The sequence below is a fragment of the Thunnus thynnus genome, chromosome 7, assembly GCF_963924715.1.
Source record: "Thunnus thynnus chromosome 7, fThuThy2.1, whole genome shotgun sequence".
Lineage (NCBI taxonomy): Eukaryota > Metazoa > Chordata > Actinopteri > Scombriformes > Scombridae > Thunnus > Thunnus thynnus.
In genome coordinates this window covers 11,059,524-11,084,825 of record NC_089523.1, presented here as the reverse complement: position 1 = coordinate 11,084,825, position 25,302 = coordinate 11,059,524, and the positions used below count along the sequence as shown (strand labels likewise).

Genomic DNA, 25,302 nt, shown 5'->3' with positions numbered 1-25,302 from the left:
GTGGAAAAAATAGTGGCACAAGACATGTTTTGGTTTTACAGTGGGTTAAGTGTCTGACTTTTTCTTGGCTCTAAGTAGTTGCCAGTTGGAGACTCCAGGAAGTTACACTTCTGTTTTTGTACATATCAAACGAATGAGATACAGCGTGTTAATTAGTGAACTTAGAGGTGGAGGATTGTGTTACCTTTAGACAGAGCCAGGCTAGCTGCCCCCCCCCCAATTTTTATAGCTTCATATTTCACATACAGATGTGAATGAATTTGATCTTCTCATCTAACTCTCAACAAGACAGTAAATAAGTGTGTTTTTCCAAAATGTCGAACTTTTCTTTTGAGTAAGACTGTCCTCCAAAGAAAAACGACAGCATCAGTTGTTTCAGCAAATGCCCAAACACTACATGTTTTATGTGCCTGTGACAGAGCCCTCTAGCAGCCATAGTAATTATCACTCTTGTCTGTTGGGAGCAAAGGGGGAAGTAGTGTGACAATGTTGTAGAGCCACAAAGTCCACAGAGGGAAGGGAGGATGCTGAGGTGGTCAAATGAGTCAACAAGAGACTGCTGTTCGTTTCCTGTTTCATATCGACAGTTCACATTTGTTTCTTTTAACTGTGACTGTCAAAGCCTGTGCCCTCTAGAGAGTGGGTTGCACTTTTGCCAAACATACACTACATTGTCCAATTCGTTAGTTCATTCAATCAAATCGGTGCTATAGAGTTTGCTCTAAGTGTGTAGTTAGACGAACTCATCATTCCATCACTCTCATTTGCATTTTAGTCAGATCTCTATGCCACATTCATTTATATTTCAGTACACAAATGTTTGTTGTTCTCCATGTGTGCCATTTCATATCCAAAATGCCAAACAGGAAGTGGGAGGCTCCTAAGGGCTTTATAGTAGGGGGTACCCAGACTGTACCAGCTGGATTGGAGTACACAGGGGAACAATTCATTGTTTTGGGGAACTGGTCTTTCAAAGTACCCCAAGCAATTAGTTTGTCAGTGTTTCCTATGTTACGACACTTTGAATAAGATGTGGACTTTGTCCATCTTGTTTTTAATTAGAAATAGTATTCAGATTACTTAATTGATTGTAATCTAACTTTGGTTTGTCTGGAGAGGAGGCGTTCCCTGTATAAAAGGCAGCAATAGAAGCTCCCCAGGGTGTATGTGTGTGTGTATGTGTGTGTGTGTGTGTGTACGTTTTTCCCAGTTCAGGTGCAGACCTACTGCAAGCAGCATGCGCTAGATGCCCCTAGCTGCTATGGGCCTAGCTTAGGTTTTCTTCTTATTTACTGATGAGTTTCCTGATGGTTTTTTGACAAGTTTTTTATAAGGTTTGAAAATCACTGACTAATGACGTTGTCCTGTGTCAGATCAGAAAATGTTTATATGTGTCATTATGAAGGGAAATTACAGATTATGTTTTTTGCATCAAGGTACGTATGCATCAAGGTTAGAAAGCAGTGTCACTTGGCCACAGTGTCACTGTAGTTCTGCGTATTGTCTTTCTGCCATGTGGGCTTTCAGCTACCATGCTGTTATGATATGGACGGGGTGTATAACGGCAGACCCCTGTCAAATACTGTTTCTATTCTAAATTCATCCATTCCATTAGCTGTGTGGCACCCACGTCTCACTCATTCTGGTATGATTAGCATTATGCTAATAAGGTTGTAGGTGGAATACTTTGGAGTAATTACAGTGCCATGAGACAGAAGGGTTCTGAAAGTGCAATCCATTGATTATGTTAAAAAGCAAAGATCTAATGGGAAGGAATGAATGCATGTAGGCAGAAGAATGCAGTTGTAAAATCACATATACCACAGAGATCCTGTATTGCAATGATTACATTGTGGGTTGAAAAAATTCCAAGTGGAATAGCAGCACCTGCAGAGACCCTTAAAGCTAATTTGGGAGAAATCCTTTGAGTGAGACATTAACTCAGCACAGATGATATGAAAAACTCAATTAACATTTAACCAAGTGATGAAATACAACAATACAAACAAGTGTGCCTCTGGGCACAGTGAAAATAAGCTCTCATTAGCCAGATGGAAATTATTAAAATAGGATAATAAGAAGACCTACCCCATTGCAAGGCTGCGCAAGGTGGAAAAGTTAAAGATGTTGCTTTTATTTACCAAAGATGATTATTAACAAAGAATATTCATGAGGAGAAAAATGCTGTTTATCTCACAAATAAATTAAAACCAATTTGAAAAGGTACACAGACTAGAAATAGGTTGTCATATTTTACTGTCTTGTTTTACTGGCTCATAAAAAAAAACGACTATTTCTCATAGTCATTTTAATTTAAAGACATTGTCACTGGGCTGCTGTGTGGTAAATAGCAATATTGATTTCAGTGTTGGTGGTCTTTGACCTACCAAACAGCCTGCTTATCTTTGTCCTGCATCATAATGGAATTAAAACATTGGGAGCAGAGGTTGGGATCGCAGGGGGAAGTGTTGCTGCCAGAGTGGTGATGGTCCCAACCTTTTCCCCCTTCACATGTCACCCATTAATTAAGTCATATATCATTGCAGGGACTGCTTATTCTACTGCTGTCATTCTTTTACTGTGTTGTAGTTGCCTCGAATGCTCTGCTTGACACTTTCTTGACCCCACTGATAAATAAAGAATTGGTTTGGGATTAGTCCTCTATCATTAAAATCTCTTCACTCCACCTGCTATATCATTGTATCTGCTAAATTTGAATTTCAATCTGTTCCAGTCATTCATATATTTTTTCTTGTCAACAGCCTGACAGTCTGTTGATATATACTCATGCTGCAGTTTATGACTTTGTCCGGACTGTATGTAAAACACAATAAAGAAAACAATAAATCTACCATTTGTGTTCTCCGTCACTGTGATGTGTTTGCAGTATCCTGGTTGGAAGACTGGAATGAAGTGCCATAAAGTGGAGGCATGTGCTGCTATTAGAGCCACATGGTATGTTGTACAATATACAGATATGATTTATGGAACACCATCACCCCTCCGATTCCCATCTATATCCGCTGCTATAATTACACTCAACAGCATTTTTCTTGTACTTGCTGCATGGATTGATGTACATAATTTATTTACTTTCCGACAGATTTTAAATAGGAAGCATCAAACCACGGAGTAACCTTGGTGCCTCACCCAAGTGCAGCTACATCGCTGTCACTTTGAAGAAAACAAAGTGTGAATATGCAAATTTATTTCCTTTTTTACACACCATTACAAGGGCTACAGTTAGAAGACAATGACTCTCTCTGTCCCCTTCAATATGAAAATGCAGTGAGTGGCTATGAAGTTTTTTGATGACACCCTAATTATAAAACGCATGTCCACTGAGATGTCCTCAAACCAAGTTGAACTGGTGCTCAAATTCCCTGAGGTGGTGACAACAGGTTCATAGCGTCGCTTACATGCATGTCCAGACTTTTGACAACTTTTAGCTCATTTACTCATCTTGTGTGAGTTGGTAGGGATTCAACATCTTGCTTTTCAACAGGATGAGTGCACATTTGTTGTTGTGGGGATTAAATGTATGAGTGTATAATTCAGTCTCTCTAATAACTAGGTCACCCTATTGCCCTTACTACAATGTGACTTTCTTGTAATTTGTCCTCTCTCTACACTGTGCTTATATGGGATATGAGGCCATGCCATCAATACATTTCCTACTATTTAGTATTCCATCAACATTATCTGCTAGTTAATGTATGAACCTCAACTTTTTGTTGCCAGAGGGACAGGACTTGCCCCCACACCAAGGAACACCAGACAGAGAATATAAAATGAATATTTCATAGAGCTCCAACGCCCGTCAGACAAATTTATGTGGACATCCCGTCAATAAATGGTTGAAAGATTGATGGAATATGATGTCCCCGGGTGCAGCATGAAGCAGCTGGTAGGAGTGTTGATACAAGTGCTATTTTTGGAAGATCCCTGGTTCTTTCCTTTAATCTAGTGGGGCAGCCAACTGATGCATTGTAGCATGCGTCAGTGTGGTCTGGAAAAATGGAGAGTAGAATGGCATGTGTTAAATGATAGCTGACATTGTTTCATCAGGTAACACAATAAATCTAAACTGGATTTGTCAAATGTATATGTGGAAAACAGAAACATGTGTGACTGACTGAAAATCAGCTTGCAAATGTAGTTAATGGTCCTGAATAGAATTACTTTGAACTACCACTATGACAATGTTCTGTAACATTTGATTCTTTAAAAAGTACTGCAGCTGGTTGGACCAACTGTTGCCAAGTTATAACATATGTGTTCATTAAATGGAGATGTACACATATATAACATCATAACACCACACAAAGTGGTTTTCTCCTATAGATTAGATGTTTCTAAATACTTATACCTGCTAACTGCCAGGTCTAATTGTTGCACTGCTAACCAAACCAAATGACAAAGCTAAAGCTGTATCTGAAATCCATGCTCCTTTTTTTGTTCAATTGTGGAATTTTTGAGGGTAGTACAGTAGATAGTGGATACTAGGGATGTGCAGAGAGTCCAGTATTTGTATTTGTATCTGTATTTGTTGAGGCAGCAAAATTATTTGTATTTGTATTCGAATAAAAGTGGAGAGAGGCTTACAAATCCTGTTTTTGCTTTTATTACGCATTTCATTTTAGAAAAAACTGTAGTAATTACAGAGCAGTTCAGATGACGTATGTAAAAGTTGACAAATTTACTCATTTGGAGGTGGTGGGTTGGGTGAATGGTGTAAACCAACCGTGGACTTTGCCACAGTTGACTGCTGTTCATTCAACATTTCCGTTGGAACAGTTGGGACAGTTTGTGCTGGTGAAACCAAATCCAGAAACTGAGATGTCCGTAGACTATTTTTTAAAATATTAATAAGGAGAAATTATCATGTGCGCTCTCTACTTCTGTGACATTTGAGATCCTCTTGCAGGTCTCAGGGCACGAGCCCAGAGGGTTGCCTGAGGGGCCACGGTCACCTTTGAAATCTGAATGTTTTCTCAAAACGGCCATTAAAGAAAAAGCAAAGATCTAAAAGCTTATTTGTCTATAATTTTGGGACCAACACAGTGACTCACAGCACAATCTAAGCTGTAATTTATATTAATGAGAAGGAAATCTCTTTAATATAGAGATAAACATCACCGGTCAGAAGAGTCAAAGCATAAGAAAATATAAAGTTGTGTTCAACTATGTAGTACTTGTATATGTGCAGCTGTTTTGAAATGTATATATACACATTATGTACTAAAACTGAAAAATATTTTTATAATTATATACACGAGTGATTAATTTTTAGAATTTTTGTTTGTCCTAAGAACCCCATATGAAATAAATAGTTAAATAAATAGTTATGTGGACATAATAATGGTGGCCGTTTACCTAAGACAACAAGATTACGATTCCTTTATTTTCATTGAGCCGTATGCAAGAAATGTCTCTCTTTAAGTAGTTTCATGTCCTGTCTGCAATTCTCTGACATCATAAATAAATTAGCTGAACGTCAAGGCAAATGGGTAACATTTGTACAGAGAAACCCACAAGCCAAGGATAAAGGGACCAAACAATATTAGTTGTGACAATGACAGATCCAAACCTCTGGAACAGCCTTCAATGGATTTGACATGGTCTCATCTTGCCGGATCTGTCAAACTCCTCTTGAACTTTCCTTTCTATTATTTTATGGTTAGGAGCACAGTACAGCCTAGAGGAACTCCTGCATGGGTTTGAAGTAACGTGCTTCACCCTGACAGTGAAGATAAAGGGCTGGGGCTGGGGGTGAGGCGGAAAAAACAACAACTCCGAGGTCTCGAGAGAGCTTACTGTTTATTTGAAGGTTAGTTCTGCTGTTTTATGCCAATATAAGACCAGTAGTCGGCTATAGCAGTCCACAAAGCTATAGTGCTAGCAATGCACACTAAGCATTGGCAACAGGACTGAAATTTTTTTGACCTTCTGATGTTCTCATAAACACATATGCAGCTTCTCCATGAAATGACAGGGCTAAATGCAATTTTATTTCATTTGCATCATTGACTTCTGGGTGGCAATTTTAGCCCAAGCCTAAGGCAGTTTAACAACCTATTAACTTTGTGCCAGTCATGCCTGGTTTTACAGTATATGAGAGTCTGTTTCTTTTTTCGTGCACAGTAAACCTACAAGGATGATGACACCACCACTTCAGCGGAATTACGAAATTTCATCTTCTCAAGTGCCGTTTGATTGAGGGGAACTCCGATTTGAGAACAGCTGTTTTATCTATTTCCAGTTTCTGTGTAATTTCTTCAATACACTGACATTACAGATGGTGGCCTGACTGACTGCAGGGTTCTTTATCCAACGAGTATCATTTCCTATGTGCAGTTACATCAGTAAGAGCGGTCAGATTGCTACCCTGAACTCAAATTAGAGTGAGTGTTCTAATCTGGAGACTTTGCATGTAAAGCAAATATTTGCATAACAAGGAGTTGGCTTAACATCCTCTGATCAGCTGATTACCATAGTGATGAGAATCTTCAAAGGGGAAACTTTCTTTTTCTGGGGTTGAGCTCAGAGTTATAGGTTATGAGCTGCAATATTGACTGTCTCTGAGGGCATGTTCTGCTCAGCAGCAGGAATATGGGACACTCCAGCATTGATTATAATGAAGTGGGGGAAAAGGCAAAAGCTTACTTTTGGTAGAGGAAAAAAAAAGGAGAAGCAGACTCTTTTGACAGAGCTCATTATCTTCTCGGAGGGTGTTTGAGGCTTTAAGAAGCAGCAGAGAGAGAGGAGTAGATTAGAAGAGGAGAGGAGTTGGAGATGGGACATCCGGAGAGGCTGGAGATTTGTGATGTGATGAGCTTTATGCTGTGGGGATCCATTTCCTAATTATTCCTCTAGGACAGTCATTTCCCCTCCATTCCCATAAAACACCCTCCATATGGCACCTTTGGCAAAGGACATTATTCTGTTCCTCAACAGGCAGGCGTCAGGGGTGAGCATGGCCATCTGAAATGTGCTGACAATTCACTCCTTGGAGCAGTTAAAGGGGTAGAGGTAATGAGGGGAGTGGGCTAGTGGTATGCAAAAGAAATGTCCCTTATTCTTTTTACGGCAACAGATGCTCCTTCCCATGCTCTTAATCATATGCTGTAAGTTAATATTAGTCACTGGACACCCTCCCTGGGGAACTGGGGAATAAGGGGGTGCTGTTAGAGTTAAGTGATGGAAAGGAAAAGGGTTTTGGATACCCTGCCGCAGTCTGTTTTGTGGTGTGGGGCCGATGCCAGACATCCCTCCTCTCTCTCTCTTTCTGATACTGCTACTCAGCACTGCAGCACTGTAGCAACAGGGTGGATCTTTCCCTCAATGTGTGTGTGTGTGTGTATGTGTGTGTGTTTGCGTTTGAAAGAGGGAGACAGAACGCGAGATGGGAGTCAGAAATGAATATGAAGTCACAGCATGTCAGCGCAGCGGCAACATGCAGCGCTGATATTGAGATAACAAGCAATGGGAGAGAAAACTGTAAAGAAATGAAGCGGCTCGGACACCCCTCAGAAGATTTTTGCATCCATTTGTTTTAGGATGGTGCTGAAATGGGGTGGCATGCTGCCAGTGATGAACTCTTGTCTGTGAGTGTGTGTGTGTGAGTGTGTGTGTCTGTGTGTGATAGAGAGAGAGAGAGAGAGAAAGAGAGAGTCACTTCATCAGATGTGCCTTACAAAGTGAGGACAGAACATTTCCCTAAAGTCCAAAACTTAATATTTGAAGCAAAGCTGTAGAAATTGATTGATTGAAAATGATTATCATTCTACCAGGAAATGGATGAGTAATGCTTAACTTGTGTGGCTGAATGTGTGCACTGTAGCTCCTTTTCTACTGCAATATACTAAAAATATTTCTGAATCATCTCCCACACATGATTATGCAGACATAACAGATCATTGTAAATGGACTCAGTATACAGAAAATACACCACACTACTACTATGCATACTGCATACTCCAACATACAATAACCTAAAAGCGAGCCTGTATAGTCCGCAGTCCTGAATAATAAATGACATTCACCACAAAAGTGGTTCTTCTGTTCTGTTGAATTAAGTATGATTGATCCACATATCGCCACAGGAACCTAGGAACCACTCAGATTCCATCCCTATCAATTGAGTCTATCCAATAGCAGAGCAGGGGGTGTAAAATAAGATTGGGTAGAGGTGGGGGGTTGTTGCTGGATAAGCACCGAGTAGCATTTATAAAGGTACAGGCCATTAAAGTGTGCACTGGATGCATTGAATGGGGAGCCGCTCTGTGACATCATGCCTTCAAAGAGGGATGGCTTAGTTAAAATTTCATCCGACAAATATTCATGTGCGTTTAATGATCCCGAATCACTTCATTCCACATGAATTATGAATATTAATAAACAGGAGGGAAGGACAGCGGAAGGGTGTGTCATGTAGGTTGGAGCCTGAAGCAAGGGTGCTGGTTAAAGAGAAGGATGTGTCTAGCCACCAGTCAGTCACTTCACAGTCCCACCAAACCTTCCTGCCCAGAGGTCATAATTGAAGACGTATCTATAGTTCATTGTGTGTGGATGTATAACCTCATTACTGTAGTCTTGTGTGGAGGCACTAAAACCACCATAAGATCTCACCCAGATCTGACCAGAGCAGGAGTGGCTGGTGGTGGCCTATTTCTGGGGTCCTGCCATGTCACTTCTCCCTTCGTTGAATGCTCACTGGCTACCATCTTGCCCTTGAGCATGGCTCCCATTTTGTCATGTTTTTTTCTCTATTAATTAAAACAATAAGGCCAAATCTCATGTGCAGGCATCCATGAACTAAGTCGTAAAAAAAAAAAATGGATGCACTCATGTTAATGATGGGATTTGATGTCTTTTCAAGCTTAAGTGCATTCCACTGTTTCGGACTATGTTTAGCTGTGAAAGTGTTGTAATTGCTATAAATTAGCACAATGTTTTTCTGCATGAGCACTACTTGTTTACAGACAGATCAAAAGCCATAACAGTGCTCTGCTTGTCAGTGTCTTGGATTATAAAGACAAAGTCAGGCAATTCTGTGAATTTCTACAGTTCAATAAACTTGAGCAGCTGAGTGCACATGTGCTAAGTAAAAATAATGAGTATTCAAAGCAAAAAAAAAAAAAAAAAGACATATGACGTGAACCTGAGATGTCTTGGGGGATATATTAGTAATCCATACAGTATATCATATATGCAATTTGAATCCCTGTCAAACAAGATATTGACAGTTCTTATAAAGAACAATGGCTTTATGATATCCAAATATCCCCATATTCCTGTTCATGAGTATGCACCACGAATGTAAAATATAAAGAGGTTCTGTGGACCACCTGCTTTCACTCAAGAATTTTCTGCCTACATAGAAAAAAATGCACTCCATTAGAAAAAGAGGTCCACAGTCAAAATTACCACGTAACTAACAAGCAATTTAGATCTTTTTAATGCTATGAGAAACTGGAAAGTGGGCTACAGGCTAAAAGAAAATATTCCTATGACAATCTTATCTAATCCATTCTCCACATTAAAAAATTGAATCTTTAAATTCAGCAATTTTTCTTCCATGGTGCGTAGCAACTGTCTCACATCCCCACAGAGATGAAGTCCCCACTACTGCTCTGGCATAACTGGTATCATTGGATCAATGCTGCCATCTACTGCTATATTTCAGACTCTTCAGTGTAGCTCTGTGTACTGAGAGTAATAACTGAAATGGTTATTGCTAACAATTTGGATTAATCGAATCAGATCTGGTTGAGTATAGAAATCAAAAGCACATTTACAAAAATACACATTATATTCAGTCAGTTTCTGTAGGCAGTGATGTTTGTTTTACAGATTCAGCAGGTTGGCCTGTTTTGTCTTCCAGTTCACTTATTTCCACACTGTATACTTTGTCCCGTGGAACAGCACTTTCATAGTGCTCTCCTGAAACCCATCCAATGGTTATAAAAAGGGAGGGGGAAATACATCAGGGAGATGTATGGGCTAATGGCAATGTAGAGACCCGAAATAGATTCAAGGGCTTTAGTCATCAAATAGTATACTGCACAGGTGTAGTTTTATGGTTTAGGCTTTTTTTACAGCTTCCATTGCAACCTTGCAGCATTTTAAATCATATGCATTTTGTGGGAAAGCGCCAATACATCAAATGTTAACAACTATGCACAACAGCGCAGTTCCCACGAGACAGAATGACAGCCAAGATTTTGGTGTTAAATTGCGGTGTTAATTGCCACTGGACTAATAGAAGTAATGGAAATAGCACCTTGTGTGGAATAAATATGTCATAGAGATTGCAAGGTGTAGATTCTTCTGTAATGGCTACAGCATGCGGCCTACTCAGGTCACCTCCATGAATTAAACTAGAAAGGTTTAGTCTTGAAATTGTCACCGATATGCATATGATTTCTCTAACTTGAGCTTTACCAGGGCAGAATCTGTGAGGATGTTCCCCAGGCATGAAGGAGAAAATCATTACAGTTTAAATTGATATAATTAATATGAGGGGCAGACACCGTGGCCCATCTGATTAGGGTGGAAGTTAAGCCTCTCACTTGACCTCCACAGGCTATGATGTCGCCAATACCAGAAGCGCTTGGTTCTAGGCAATTGAGCCAGTGACCCAATCAGAGTGAGCTACAGGGTAAGAAAAATAAGAAAACCTTATCAGTGTGCAACAGCCAGCAGGCAGTCAGAGGAACTGAAACAGGCAGAGAAGAGAAGAGACGAGACGAGAAGAGAAGAGAAGAGAAGAGAAGAGAAGAGAAGAGAAGAGAAGAGAAGAGAAGAGAAGAGAAGAGGAAAACCATACAAAATGTCTGCTGTGAAAATCACTGTTTTTTACTGTTCTCTTGGGTGTCTTTTAACAAGTGTTAGTACTATACATTGCACTTGTAAATGGCATGCAATTCAAACAACTAAAGCACACAAACAAAAACAAAACAAAACAAACAAAAACAAAGACAATTAATTTATTAAGTCATTTATCAAAGAAAAATGCCAAACATTCTTAGGTTTCAGCTTCTTAAATTTTCTGCTTTTCTTTTTTAGTGAATGAAATATCTTTAGGTTTTATATTGACAAAAACAGACAAAACAAGCAGTTTGGTGATATCAGCTTGATCTCTGAGAAATTGTAACAGGCATTTCGATTAATTGATCAAACAAAAAGTCTAATCAATAGATTAGACTGCCAATCGTGAAAGTTGAAGCCCTAGTAGTCTAGTTATAAAAATAAGTAGTTTGCATTAAACATCAAATCTTCATTGTAGTTTTAAGCAGCTCTGTGTTGTCGTCATCTGTGTTGTTTTTCGTTGTTGTAGACTGCTGTTGTAGCGCAAAAGAAAGAAAACAAAAACTCATTCTCAGTAATCATATAAGAGAACTGTCATCTATTATAATTATGTAAAAAATAAAACATGTTTATCATGTCTATCCCTTTAGACGGAATAACCATTGATATATAATGGATATAATAAAATGTTCAATTCAGCACAGGGAGACATTTTCCAGCCTTATTGTTCAATGTGTCGTAAAATACCCTCTGTTCATCACAACGGAAGCTCAACTATAAGCCAAATTTATTTCCTAGGATGGCGAAGTCATGACCCGCCCTATTCTGCCTCTGATTCGCTAGTATTCGTTGCTTTAATTTATTGGGTTGGTTAGGTTTCGGCATGAGGAGTGAAATTGGTTAGAATTAAGGTAAGAATATCTAGTCAAGCCAATCAGAGGCAGAGTAGGGCGGGTCATGACTTCGTCATCCTAGAAAAAAAAATCGCCAAATGTAACGACATTTCACTTTACGGCAACACAGGGCCTTCCGTTTATATTTCACTGAGCGCTTTTTTACGCTGAACGTTTGCATCGCTTGGAGAGAGCCAGTACTTGCTTAAATACGATGGGAATAGAGGATGAAGCGGATCGGACACTCTTCATAAGGAATTTAGATTCAAGAGTGACGGAGGAACTTTTGTTTGAACTGTTTTTACAGGTGCTGTTGTCACTAACATTAACGCTACACATAGCTAGCATCACACACAGAATGCTAACCGAGCGAAAGTGTTAAATTGAAATTACCCAAAAGTGATATATTATGAAGTGATAGGCTTTTGTAGTAAGCTCCTTCACATAACGTCACTTGTATCACGCTAATGTTTGTTTTGTATACGCTGCGGACAATTTTAAGAGATGTTATTGATTCATTTAGGCTAGCTGGCTAACCTAGCTGTCGTTAGCTGCAGTCGCTGTTTGTGCACAACATTAATCAGATTGTTTTTGCAGGCAGGACCTCTCATCAAAACCAAAATCCCAAAAGACTCTGATGGGAAACAGAAAACATTTGGTTTCGCCGTTTACAAACACGAAGTGTCCGTGCCATACGCCATGCAGCTACTGAACGGGACATCGCTGTTCGGCAGAGCTATCCATGTGCAGTTCAGATCAGGTAAGTTCACGTTTTTATTTTCAACCGGTGAGCAGTTTTGACAGTTGCTCATATACGTCATTATATGCAGCGTTTTTCTTTTAATCTTAATTATAGTAAAGCAGAGTCAAAGTAGCAGCCTAAACTTGTAGGTGTCCTTTCACTTTAAATCGATTCGGTCTTGGTTCAGTGTTGTGTGGCAGCAGGTGTTTCGGTTTAACTTGTGACTGTGTTAACTGGTGACTTTTAGCCGAATGTGTCGTGGTTGTCGTGGTTACGGCAGATGTTGGAAACACTAACAGAACACGCAGGTGTCCTAAAAGTCTTATCAATTTTACTTTAATTAGTATATACTCATCTGTTTATCATCTAAACATTTACATAAGTTAAATTGTGCTCAGCAAGACACATTCATCTCTCGTAACGTTTCTTATAATTCGGGAAACAAAACGTAGCATATAAATTAGCAGCTACAGCCAATATTTGGATTTTATACAATTATCTTCAATTGGAAAGTGGCCCATATTTAGCCAATTGACCTGCTCTGTTCTTGTGTACACATAATATGTACAGTTTGTGAACTTATTGTGTAGAGATGAAACGGTATAAAAATTTAATATCACAATTATAGTGACCAAAATTATCATGGTATGTTAAAATGTTCAAAAAGCACTGATACATAATGAAATCATTTCACCCAGTTTGATATTGAAAACCACAGGTAAAATTAGCAGAATTGTGCACTTTTTGTTTGCATAAACACTAAAATAATAACATAGCTAATACCATGTAAACATATGGAAACCATATCAAATGTGCATTGACATTAAAGATGACACCATGTGGCCATGAGATGTAACTGTACTCTGTGCAGCAGCAAGCAGGAATGCCTGTCTTTTCTGATGTATGTATGTATGTATGTACTGTATTCCTGTTCTCATTAAGCTGTCACTTTTCTTTTTTCGACTTTATCTTGTTGCTCAGCAACAAACAGAAACTCCTCAGCTGCATTCAGACTGAGAGCAGTCCTTGTAAAACTATACAAGGGCGCTATGTTGGTGTGGGTGTTTTGTTTAAAGTGCCGGTGAGACAATGAAATACAATCCAGCATGTAACATTTAAAGTTTGATCAGAAAAAACATTGCACAGCGGTTTGAAATACTCACAGACTGGATTTTACGACTCTGGAAAGTTATCACACTCTAACCCTGTTTACTAGCAGGCACATGTGGAACGTGCCTGTGTCCTTGGACCTCTGAAAAAAGTATGAATGGAACTGCGTGCACGTACGCAAGACCACAGCTGTCCGCAGATGCAGTACGTGGAAAGCATGAATTCGATTTGAAGTAGTGAATTAGTCCTCTTAACCCCGTGTTGAGACAGCAAACGTAGAGTTAGCAGCACGTCAGTAGAGCAGCAGCAGCGAACGCTCCGTCTGTGTGTCTACACTGGAGGCGTTCAAGTGCAGTGTTGAGCGTAGGTCACCTGCCTGTTGGGAGTGCTCAGAACCCAATACATGTGACTGTAGTGTCGCGTCTAAAACGGAGGACTTGGAAGTGTAAATGAATGCTTCAGGTTGTTACAACTGTGAGATGCAAGCCTTCACAGAGCTGGTGCAAATAGTTGCATAGATTAAAAATAGAGTGTATCCGTTGCGTGTGACTTGTGCGTCAAAAACGCGTCTGACACGCTTGCTGTCTAGACACGGCGTAAGGCTGAAAAATCTCCTGAGCACTGTCACTGCCTTCTGTTGCTAAGTTTGGTTGATGCCGGACGGTATTGACTGTGACACACAGTTTTAATGATCATTAAAATTTGAAACGGTAATACTAACTGTCAGCAATTTTATGGTGGTTTAATGTGAAACTGATTACTGTTTCATCCCTAATATTGTGCAAACAGTGTGGTCACACGGCCAGTATTCACCTGGTTTAACCAGCCTGCTGTGAGATACTGCATCGAGCATTCAGCTTTGCCTCTCCTCCGGACAAGTTAACATTTAAAAAAAATTAATTTCAGAAAAATAAGTGAAGATCTGTGAATGCATCTTGTTAGCAACACCATTTGGTTTACATACTGTAAGACTTCTGTGTCGAACATTCAACCAGTTAACACGATCGCTCGTTAAACCCAAACACCAGTCACAATGTGTTTTATGATGAGTGGTCTTCTAGGAATATGTAAATACAAATATTCATCAACAGAATGCCCTCACTAGTCATATGGTTGATAAAAATGAGCTCAAGGTGTCACAGAGACACACTGGTGCTGCACAAAAAAAATGAGGGAAGTCTTGTGTGAAAAGACTGTAAAAGGCTTAAAGCAAAGACATTAAATATTTACACTAAAGACAATGAATTTCCATGTGTTCTTGTGATGTATAGTGCAACACATGGCAACCCCTCTGGCTGTTTTGTTAAAAAAAAAAAAAAAAAAAGTCTTTAAAAATTAAAGACTTATCCTTATGTCATTATATCGTGTATTTATTTAAATATGTAGCACTCAGTGGGACACGTAATAAAAGCACATGCCTGCCGTACTCGCACAGTATGTACTAAAATCGTTTTCCCCTTCACTAATAAACTATTTTATTGCTTCCTTTGTCCCATCACAGGTAGCAGCCATAGCAGCAGTCCAGGGAACTCGCAGAATTCAAGTCCTGCAAATACCCCTAATCCCCATGGCCAGAGGTAAGAATGTCTCATGAATAGTTTGTCCAGCAGCGCCAGAAACAAAATCTGGTTAACATCAGCATCAGTAGCATTACAGCAGCTACTGGATTTTTCTCCTGCTGCTTTTGATAAACCTGTGATAGATGTTTGTGTCCGCAACACAGCGGTTGTTTTCCAGACGCTTTACACGGATAAGACAAACAACTCAAGCTGAGGTTGATTAATCTCTTGTCTGTGTGAGCTGTGAAGTTAGTCGTTTAAAGTGAAAACCAAGTTATGAAGTCATACATAACAAACATGATAAAATGTTTGGGCGTTTTTTTTTCATGAGCCAGAAAGACACTTACCACTAAATGCAAACCTACTTTGCCACACTGTTAGTAACGTATTTAGTCATAAGTAAATATGTTTGATTCATAGTATTACTGTATGTTTATAATTGGTACCAGACTTCCTGTATGTGTTGACGTTCCCAAAGATGCTTCCTCCTTACTGAAAATTACTTAGACATGCAAGTTTTTTATGCTCTTGGCAACGCCTTGTGCACTAAAATAGGGAGTTCTGGCACATGATGTGGCATGAAATGGGATTGGACTGGTCTTTATTTATACATATAGAAAACTTGATGTGCAGTCCTTTCCATGTTTCATGCCAAAATCTCATGCAGGCTGTGACTGTTCAGAGCATTTTCTGAAAAACCTGAAAGTATTGGCCCTAGAGTTCAATTACGCAGTATCAGACCAATGTAATGTATATTTGTTTTGTCATGGTGCTTAATTTATGTTGATTTGTTCTACTAGAATGGAGGAAAAATAGCTTTAAACACATTTCTGGAAAAAAATCAGATGAGACTTGCTTAGTTTAAAATACCTGTTTTTTTTTTTTGTTTGTTTTTTTTTAAAATTTAGTTTCTGTACCTTTTGTCTACATCTAGTACAAATGGGACTTTGTTTTGTAACTGATAACAGTGAGCTGTCTTAAGAGAGGAATAGCCGGTTGTGCGAGTGAGTGTGAGAGAGACTAAAGTGAAGCTGAAACTCAACATGTTATGCATTTCATTGTAGTCATCGACTAAAGCTGATAAAGCACCACAAATGCACTAAACACAGATAACAACCTCACACAGATCACACCAGTGGTTTGGGTCAGCAAGGTAATTTTGTGCTTAACGCAGGCTTCGTGGTATCAGGAACCCGTCTCACTTTTTAACCGAGTCAAATCACCATGGTAACCTTGGCTGAATGTTTCAATACATAGATCTATGTATTTCTTGTTCGGCATACAATGTAGATTAAAAAGTATTTTCAAATTTCAAAGCTAAAATGATAAAGCAAATGTAACGCATGATGCTTTGTAGCTGCAGTGAACAGCAAGAAGTGATATTTATAAGTGACATGGAAGAATATAAAACAGACACATATCCACAGTAGGCTGCATGATCTGAGCAGAAGGTGCAGTGTATGTGTGTGTGTGTGTGCGTGCGAAGGTTCACACTTAATCCCCCATAAATCAAAAAGTTGTGTAGTGAACAGTCCATTGATTGCAGCATTAGTTGTGTGTTGAATGCAGTCCTATGAATTGTATCAGATTTGGCCTCTCAGCGCTGACGGGCTTATTCATCTCATATTCCTACACAGATCTTGGCACTGTGCACTTATAACCGAAAAAAAAAATGATGTCATTACTTGGCTTTTCAACAACAGCAGAATACATCGAACATGAAAATCATCCTGAGCATTTTCTGGGTCGATGCGAGTCTGGTAACATAATATCTGGCTGCTGCGGCTGGATGGATGAATTGTTAAAAGGGGTGAAATCAGATTAAAGTTGTCGTGTCTTTTAGGTTTCTTTCCCCCCGAGTGAATTTATTTAATTCACAAAGCAGACGAAAGGTCACGCATGAATTAAAAATAATTTAAATAATCGAAAATTTTAAGAATTCAAACATGGATTCTGCAAAAGTGGGTAGTAGTCAATATCCTAACATTATGTTGACTAGTTTTGACTTTTTGTGATGAAAAATATTTGGTCTATTTTGCTCTTACAGGACTCCGATCCAGTTCAGTTCTCCACCTTATACTCCTCCCCAAATGCAAAGATCCTTTTCATCTCCTGATAATCTGCAGAAGCATGTCATGGTAAGTTCTTCTTATTTATTTTTTTTAATCCTTTTGTAATGACACACCCTGCACAGTGATGACATTGATTTAACCCCTTGGTTTTAGTTAAAAATGTGCCTCAGTTCCTCAGTAACAAATACATGTGTAGATTGTATGTCTTGACAGGAATAGAAACAGACTTTTAGGCCTCCATAAGCCGTATCAGTCACAGACACTGATACCCGTCTTTTCCTTCATCCACAGATGAACAACATGATGTTGCAGCTCCAGATGCAGCAGCTCGAGCAGTTGAGCGACAGCTTCTCCAAGCCTCAGCAGAGGCAGCTGTCCGCAGGTGGAAATCCGGGCGGAGGCGGCTCAAGGCAACACGATAACGCTCCCTATCGGCATCATCCGTCCCAAATGAACAGCGGCGGCAGGAGTCAGCGCTACGCAGACGAACCCGGTTCCGGCCATCATCAGCAACACGGCCACAGCCGGAACAACTATCACCACCAGAACGACAGAAGCGGCAACCGTCACCACGACGGCAGAGGTGGCAACAGACATTATGACGACAGGGGTAGCAACCGCGGCTACCAAGATAGACGATGGAGACGGTACTGAGGCACGTAAAGGATTTCTGTAAAGACTTATGTTTTTCACAAATTTATGGACAGCTCACAAAAGAAGATCATGAATTATGTTGACAAAATTGTCATGTATACTCAGGTTGTTTGTACATGATCCTACCAGTTTGACTATTTACTATCTTATGCCTTAGAGCCATTTTTGTTTACTTTTTAAGGCGTTTTTAAATTTGTACAATACCTTCATGTGAGCTTTTTCTCACAGCTGTTGCATATATTTTGGTGGGGGAGGGAGGGGGGGGGACTGTATTGTCATTAGAGCAAGGACAACAAGCAGACATGACTTGTAGTCATTTTGGAGGACAAAAAAAAGACATGTATTTAAAAAAAAAAAAAAAAAAAGGATTTAGGATATTGGCCAGGTTTTATGTTATGCAAATAATCTTTAAACGGTGCTGCCAGAATTTTAAACTCTTAAGGTATTTTGCAAAAAAAAGAACATTTTCAACTAACGATTTCACCAGCACCACTTTTCCTGCAATAGGGCACCATCCTTTCTTACTGTTTAGATCAGCTGACCTTGCTCTCACTAAAAGTGGGCTTTATTTTATTTTTTTAATTCTTGGTCTGTACGACAAACTCATAATGTTTTAAAAAAAAAAATGAACATTTTCATGACTATAAAAGTCTTTTGATTTGACTGTTGCATTGTCTTTCATCTGGTCACCACACAAATGCCTGCGCCTTGGCTGTTCATCATGAATGCTATTTGCAGCTCTTTATGCGACTGGGTTAAGTAAGTGAGCTATTGTATGTTGATGCTACATGCTGTAATGCATGCACACATGGCCTTATCTGCACCTATAAATGGCCCATGTGTAACTAATATGCTTGTGCAGCGGGTTATGAAGTAATCTACAGGTGGCGCCACGCGCATCCTTTCATTGAATCAATTAAGATGTTAAATATAACTGAGCCACATGATCAGCTCCTACATTTGACCTTTCTATTTAGGATGCTTTCAAGTCTTGACATGGATTTGTCACCCACTCTGTTCACTTTACAACATGCAATTATGTGTAGGCTTGTTTCTTGCTTCCCCAATCTCGAACATAGTAAAAAACCAGCCACCTTGAAACGGCGCAGATTTTGCTCCATTTATGTGAAAGAAGTATTCTCCCAGAGTTAGCAGCACTTTGACCCTAAACATCTCAAATTGAATCAGCCTTTCAGCATCTATAACCTGGTGTATCTGTTAGAGTTTGCATACAACAAAGTGCTGATCAAATCCCTTAATGTCCGCGTTGAGGTCATAATCTACCCTTCCGAAAGTGCTTATGCCACTAACAGCAGGCCCCTCCGCGCTGTATCGACAACTACATCCCCTAATAAATCTCCCGCTGTCCAAAAGTGGAGGTGCATTTGCACCCTCTCCACTAAGCTCTGTGTCTTGCCTGTAATCTGCCTCGTGTCAGATTGCATCCCGATGCTCTCAAATCGCTCTAATAGAGAGTATCCTCTGTTCGGTGTCAGTACTAAGAAGGCCCTTATTACACTTCTGGCCGTGGCATAACTCCTTTAATTGGTTGATCTGGCTGGCGTCTCCAGCCCTGGAGCGGGCGGATTAGAGAGCCCGCTCAGTAGCCGCTGCTGTATGGACTTATATAGAAGCGTGTCTCTTGAAATGATCCCCTTCCAAACACCCGGAGACCCTCCCCTCCGTTGTAGCAGCCCCGCAACACAAACCACAAGTGACAAGATGCCTACAGCCGTGATTGCCGGAGCTTGGCACCACCTTAGGTTGTTGGGTTCACTGGTGGCATTGTAGCCAAAGAAACAGGCCTAAAGTAGCTTGTGATAGTCTTTTTCATGGAATCTTAATTACCTTTAAATAAGTGGAAAGTTATTGGCAGGAAATACTCCTGTATAGAGTTTGCTGAAAGCATTGAAAGTATAGACTACATTTATTTTTTATTGGTTAAAGCGATCAGAAAATGACACCTGATTCAAAATAATAAAGGGAAGTTAATTTAGAGACAATTATCTCCTAATTGCGAAAAAAGTTTCGTTTCATTTTTTCTGTGTTAACTTTTAGGATTGAATTTTGTAACGAATATACTGTAGCACTCTGCTACAATAACGGCCTACTGTAGCAGAGGCTTCCCTCCCCACCCGCCCCTTCAAAAAAAAAAAAAAGTCAAATGTGCTCCGCAGACTGCAGCAGTTGTTCTCATCTCCCCCTCTTTGATAAGCCATCAAACCTCTGAAAAGCAGCCGAGCTTTCCCATGCAGAGCTCCCATATTTCCCCCCTCTGTAATCCTTTGAACACGGCGGCTTCGGGAATAATCCGCCAGCGAGTTAAATTTATTTCCAATTCTTCAGATGATAATCGTTCCTTCCTTTTAGGACACCGACGTTGCAAAAGTTTAAACTTGAAACTGTACCTCCACCGGGTTTCCTCACAGAGAGCATTATTTTTTAGTTAAAACACATCATGTAAATTCTTTTTAAAAAAAAGATGTATTCCTCTTCTTCTTCTTCTTCTTCTTCTTCTTCTTCTTCTTCTTCTTCTTCTTCTTCTCAATGTTTCAAACTGCTCAAATCTGCAATAACAGAACGTCAAATAAAAAGGAAAAACATCATTTTCTACTATCAGCGATTATTTGTAGAATAATAAAAGAATGGGAAATGCATGTGGAAAGATTCAGCCTGTCAAACGGAACGTGTCGGTATGTGAGCTATTCCTTCACATTAATGTCAGAGCTATCAGCACGTTCAGCCAACACTGATAATATACTTTTCTCATGAACTATTTGATCTAACTGACAAATTATATTCTGAAAATTGATATCATTCTTGGATTAAACTTTTTTTGTGCCAACTCAGAACTTGGAAGAAGAATTTTCAGTAGTTGCTTTTATTTGAGCTTGTCACGGTATTTTATTCGAGATAGTAAAGACACTTAGGATATGTGTTCGGCGTGCCGCCATGTCATTCGCGCGCGCACGCAATTGTTGATTAATAATAAATTAGAAATGCGTCAGTTTGCTTGGCAAGCCGGTAAAGAAAAAAACGACATCATTGACTTGGCCTTTCACCGCAGTTCTGGCTTTATTGCTCCTTTATAAGTAGCTCATGATTTAGGTTGTTCAGTAATAAAATGATAATGTTCCAGCAAGAAAAATCATATGTAACGACAATTAAATTCCCTAAATACATCATTATCATTAAAATTGTTAATATTAATAAATAAGAATAATTTTAATAATAATAATAATAAGCATGACGCAGTTGAATCAGTCAGACTATCTGAAGCAGTCTTAAAACCTCACTCAGATCTGTGATAGCTGCTTCTCAACATAAGTTAATGGTTTAAGAATAAAAATGAAAAGAAAGAAAGAAATATTCATCCCACATGGAGCCTCATTTATTCGTTCAAGTTGACTTGCTATATGCTACTAAAAGGTTTTCAGTTTAAAGTTAATTTAAATTAAAATAGAAAACTGAATTGTTTTTTTGTATATCTGAAGTAGACCTAGAATTTTTTTCTACTAAAGTTCGACGTAGGTTTACTAATAGTTCGATTAATAAATACATTGAGAAGGCTATTTAAAATATCATTGTTGAAACAAAGAAACGGCACCATCTTAGTGAACCCCAGATGAATCTAAGGTTTTGTGTGGCTCTGATCTGAACATGTATTCGGGAAACTAGAATAGGTCACTATATGTTTGAAATAGAGAAGTGTATTTGTAGCAGGCTGCGATATTGATTATATTAGTTTAATTCTGTAAATATGATCTTCGTTGTTCACCTGATCGGTTGGTTACAAGAAATCACAGAAAGGACAATATTTTTTTTTTGGTGGTGGTGGGTGTTCGGGTGGGGGGCATGTGTGGCACAGTAGGCTACGTGTGTATCTGTGAGAGAGAGAGAGAGAGAGAGAGAGAGAGAGAGAGAGAGAGAGAGAGAGAGAGAGAGAGAGAGAGAAAGAGCCAGAGAGAGAGAGAGAGAGAGAGAGAGAGAGCGGTAAAGATGTGTTCAGGGATGGTTTATATAGCAGTGGGTGTGAGCACACATCCTAGTCAGTTCATTACCACGGTGGCGCTCTGCGCAGCTCAAGTTGAAAGCTACTGCTCTTCACCACGACACTTCAGGGAAGCTAAACTGCATTTTTAAAAGATAAACAATGAGTTATTCAAGCGCATGAACTCCAGTGGTCGCCTTTTCACACGGCTGAACCTGCATGACTTTAGATATTAACTGAACAAACACGTTGTGCAGTGAAGACAGCGCACGGCGCACAGGGAGAAATCATGCACTGTCAAGCCGAGCTGAGGCTCTCCTCTCCTGGGCAGCTGAAAGCTGCCAGGCGGCGCTACAAGACTTTCATGATTGACGAGATTCTCTCCAAGGAGACTTGTGATTATTTCGAGAAACTTTCTCTCTACTCCGTGTGCCCTTCCCTCATTGTTCGTCCGAAGCCTCTTCATTCTTGTTCGGGTAAGAAGACGCTGTGTTTTTTTTTTTTGACTGATTCAGAGACAGTTAGAAAAAATAAATAACTGAAAGCGAGTTCTAGCAGTTGCAGATTTGTGGGCAAATGAGAAGGTAATTTTTATGCATGGAAATTGTTGACACTTTTACGCATGAGCTCAGTTTAATTATGGATGTATTTTTTATTTGTTTTTTTAAAAAAAAAAAAAGATTCTACATTTAAATGGTGCGTAAATCAGGAAATGTGTATTTTACACTGCAAGAACTTCATATGTAAGACGGGTGAAATGCATTCCACGTCTGCACTGGAGTGTGTGGCCGGTTATCCTAATGTTATGATAAAATATCCGAAGTTCCAAAAAGTTGTAATTAATTATTTTTAATCAACATCCCCTGTGCGTAAAACTGTGCGTATGGAAATATTGATATTTACAACGTTGACAGTGCACCCTTTGCTTGATTTGTCACTTGAATTTATAAGTTTGTGTCAGATATTTTTTTTCAAGCGTGATCTAAAATTGATGACTATCAATTTATGCTTCCTCCTGAAGTTCCCCTAGTTTGCCTTCTTCATTATGTACTATGTGTTATAAATCACCGAGAATAACTTTAAAATAAAACACACGCGGTAAAGTTGGTGAACTCCAGTGATGCCTGAGGGCTTGCGTTAGACGCAAGATGATAAATGACTGAACTGATAACTCAGTATAATTACACATAAAAGTCAATGAAGATGCAGCAGTACAGATAAGAATGATAAAGTCAAATCTCACTCTAGAAGCCCATGGTTACCAAGCTGTAATCTTTAGTCTATTTGATCTAATTTGCTTTGATTAACATCAAAGGCCTTCCTTATCCGTTTTGCTTGTGCTGGACACTTGCGGATGGAAGGATTATGTCTTGTTAATGCGCTAATATGACATAGAAATAAATGTAGCCTAAGTAAACAAATTAAAGCTTTGAGCAAGAGACGTGGTAGTGTGGACAGTTGTGCCACCCTCTAAAAACACTGACAAAAAGCTGCACACGGATGTATCCTGATTAATACACACGGAACACAACCCTAAAAACTATTAATTCGATTAATACGTTTTAAAGCTGATTAGTTGGAATGCTGATGAATTGAAATGTTGATCTCTTTCTTCCCAACCTTTACTGAGTGCCTTCACTCTTTTAGAATGATCTAGATCTCTACATGATAGATAGATAGATAGATAGATAGATAGATAGATAGATAGATAGATAGATAGATGGAGTGATCTCGCTGTCAGTTGTGTAAGTAGCCCTTTACCTGTGTCTTATACTTCCTTAATATAACCAAAATAGTATGACAAAGCTCAGTTGGCACAGCACATGTTGTCTTGTCAAAACAAAGCCTCCTGACTGATTCTTAATTGTAATTCCAGATGAATCCAAACAACTTGAAGGCTACTGCACACTCTAGTAACCATTAGGATAATTGCTCTAAAGTCTGAAATAATAGCCACTGCAATTTGATGATGACAGCGGCGGGTGGATAAAAATAGGGGGGAAGCAATTCCCTCATCCCTCTGATATGGATTGGTGTGTGCTAGAGGGCACTATGGCTGGGCTTTGGCACCCCTCTGTTCAGATGGATAGAGTAACCCGCCCTGCATATTAGAACACTGTGCCCACCACTTATTTGTAGCTGCGGGGGTGTGAGACACAGTATATTCCCCAACATCAATGGCTTTTAGTGCTTGATATAGAAGCTGGCAGGCTTTCAGGTCGTGGGCCAAAGAGAAGCTGGGCCCCCTGCATGGTCCCTTAACAGCGACAGTTCTTCATTCTGCAAACAAGGGGATGCTATAACCTCCTGCTACCAGCGGAGGCTGCTGAAAGACAGTGATGCCAATAATGTTGCATGTAGGAGCTGATAACAAATTACTTGTTGGTTCTGTATTATTTATCATGGGTATGTCACTCAAACATACCATGCATTTTCTCTACATTTTGCTCTCTCCCAGTCCCTCACTCTATTTTTATTCATCTGTAATGAAATACAGGCCTTCATTTAGCACAGTAAAAGTGGCTAATACTCCCGGAGTTAATTCCCTGTCAGTTACAGCGGGATCAGAGACAATAAGTCCTGACCTGGTGCTGAACAGCGAGCGACGTAATGGCAGGTTACAATATTTCATTTGGAGTCCCATCTCTCAGCAGGAACCAGGGCAGGGCTTTTAGTGGTTCTTTCTGGAAGGGGTGAGAGAGATTAAGATCAACTATGGGGTAATCTCACCTGACAGCATGATGAAAAATAAAAACAAAACACAAAAAGTAGGAGTGTGTGCAGCCCCGGGGCCGCTGGGTGCTGGTTTAGTACTGGCTGAGGGCTTATAGAAGAAATCCAAGTGAGCAAGAGTTTTCATCTCATCTTAAAGCCTAATCCGCTACAGACAATAAAGTCTCCCATTAAGCATTAAGCTAGTTTGAAAAGGTTGATTACACCCATGTCAACACACACAGGCAAGTATGCACACACAAAGACAAAATGCGCACACATCTTCCATCTTCAGTCAAGGATAATGCTTGACAACCTGTCATCTCCCCACCATTTCCGCACAACCGCTGCTATCACATTTTTTTCTATCTCGAGAAAAGGATAAGTAATTAATCAGTTCTTGAAGTAGTTTACGCTACAGGCTAATTCACCTGCCACAGAGGGAACCGTGTGGATCAAGTTTCACATTAAATAGTTAACACTTACGTTTAATATAATGTCTTCTGCTAAGTGCACAGCTTCAGTTGGAGAGGTTTGTCAGTGTGCCTGAGAAAATACTATGACAATTCAACTCAACAAGATGTTTTTAACACATTCCTTCTACTATCTGTAAATTGCTCCAATCTGTCATGTCCCAAAGGTGAATGGTTCAAATTAAAGCAATGAATCAGGAAAGATGAAGAAGCTACATGGCCTGTTGCCCTTCCCACCTCGGCACTGTTTGATATGTACTCAAAGGGCAAGGCCAAAAGAACAA

The 25,302-nt window shown here is 39.6% G+C and overlaps 2 protein-coding genes across 2 annotated transcripts in view; both read left to right on the top strand.

Annotated features, from left to right (window-relative positions):
* Nucleotides 1-11,813: 11,813 nt before the first annotated feature.
* Nucleotides 11,814-18,505, top strand: rbm7 (RNA binding motif protein 7). Its single transcript, XM_067594273.1, has 5 exons — nt 11,814-12,012; nt 12,303-12,465; nt 15,059-15,134; nt 17,164-17,254; nt 17,480-18,505. Exons 1-5 carry the CDS (start codon nt 11,920-11,922, stop codon nt 17,840-17,842), a joined length of 786 nt encoding a protein of 261 aa, XP_067450374.1. The 5' UTR covers nt 11,814-11,919; the 3' UTR covers nt 17,843-18,505.
* A 2,576-nt stretch (nt 18,506-21,081) lies between these two features.
* Nucleotides 21,082-25,302, top strand: part of barx2 (BARX homeobox 2) — an 11,768-nt gene continuing 7,547 nt past the window's right edge. Inside the window, exon 1 of the mRNA XM_067594272.1 lies at nt 21,082-22,309. Within this exon, the coding sequence (XP_067450373.1) occupies nt 22,123-22,309 (187 nt within the window). The 5' untranslated portion in view covers nt 21,082-22,122. The remainder of the gene's footprint in view (nt 22,310-25,302) is intronic.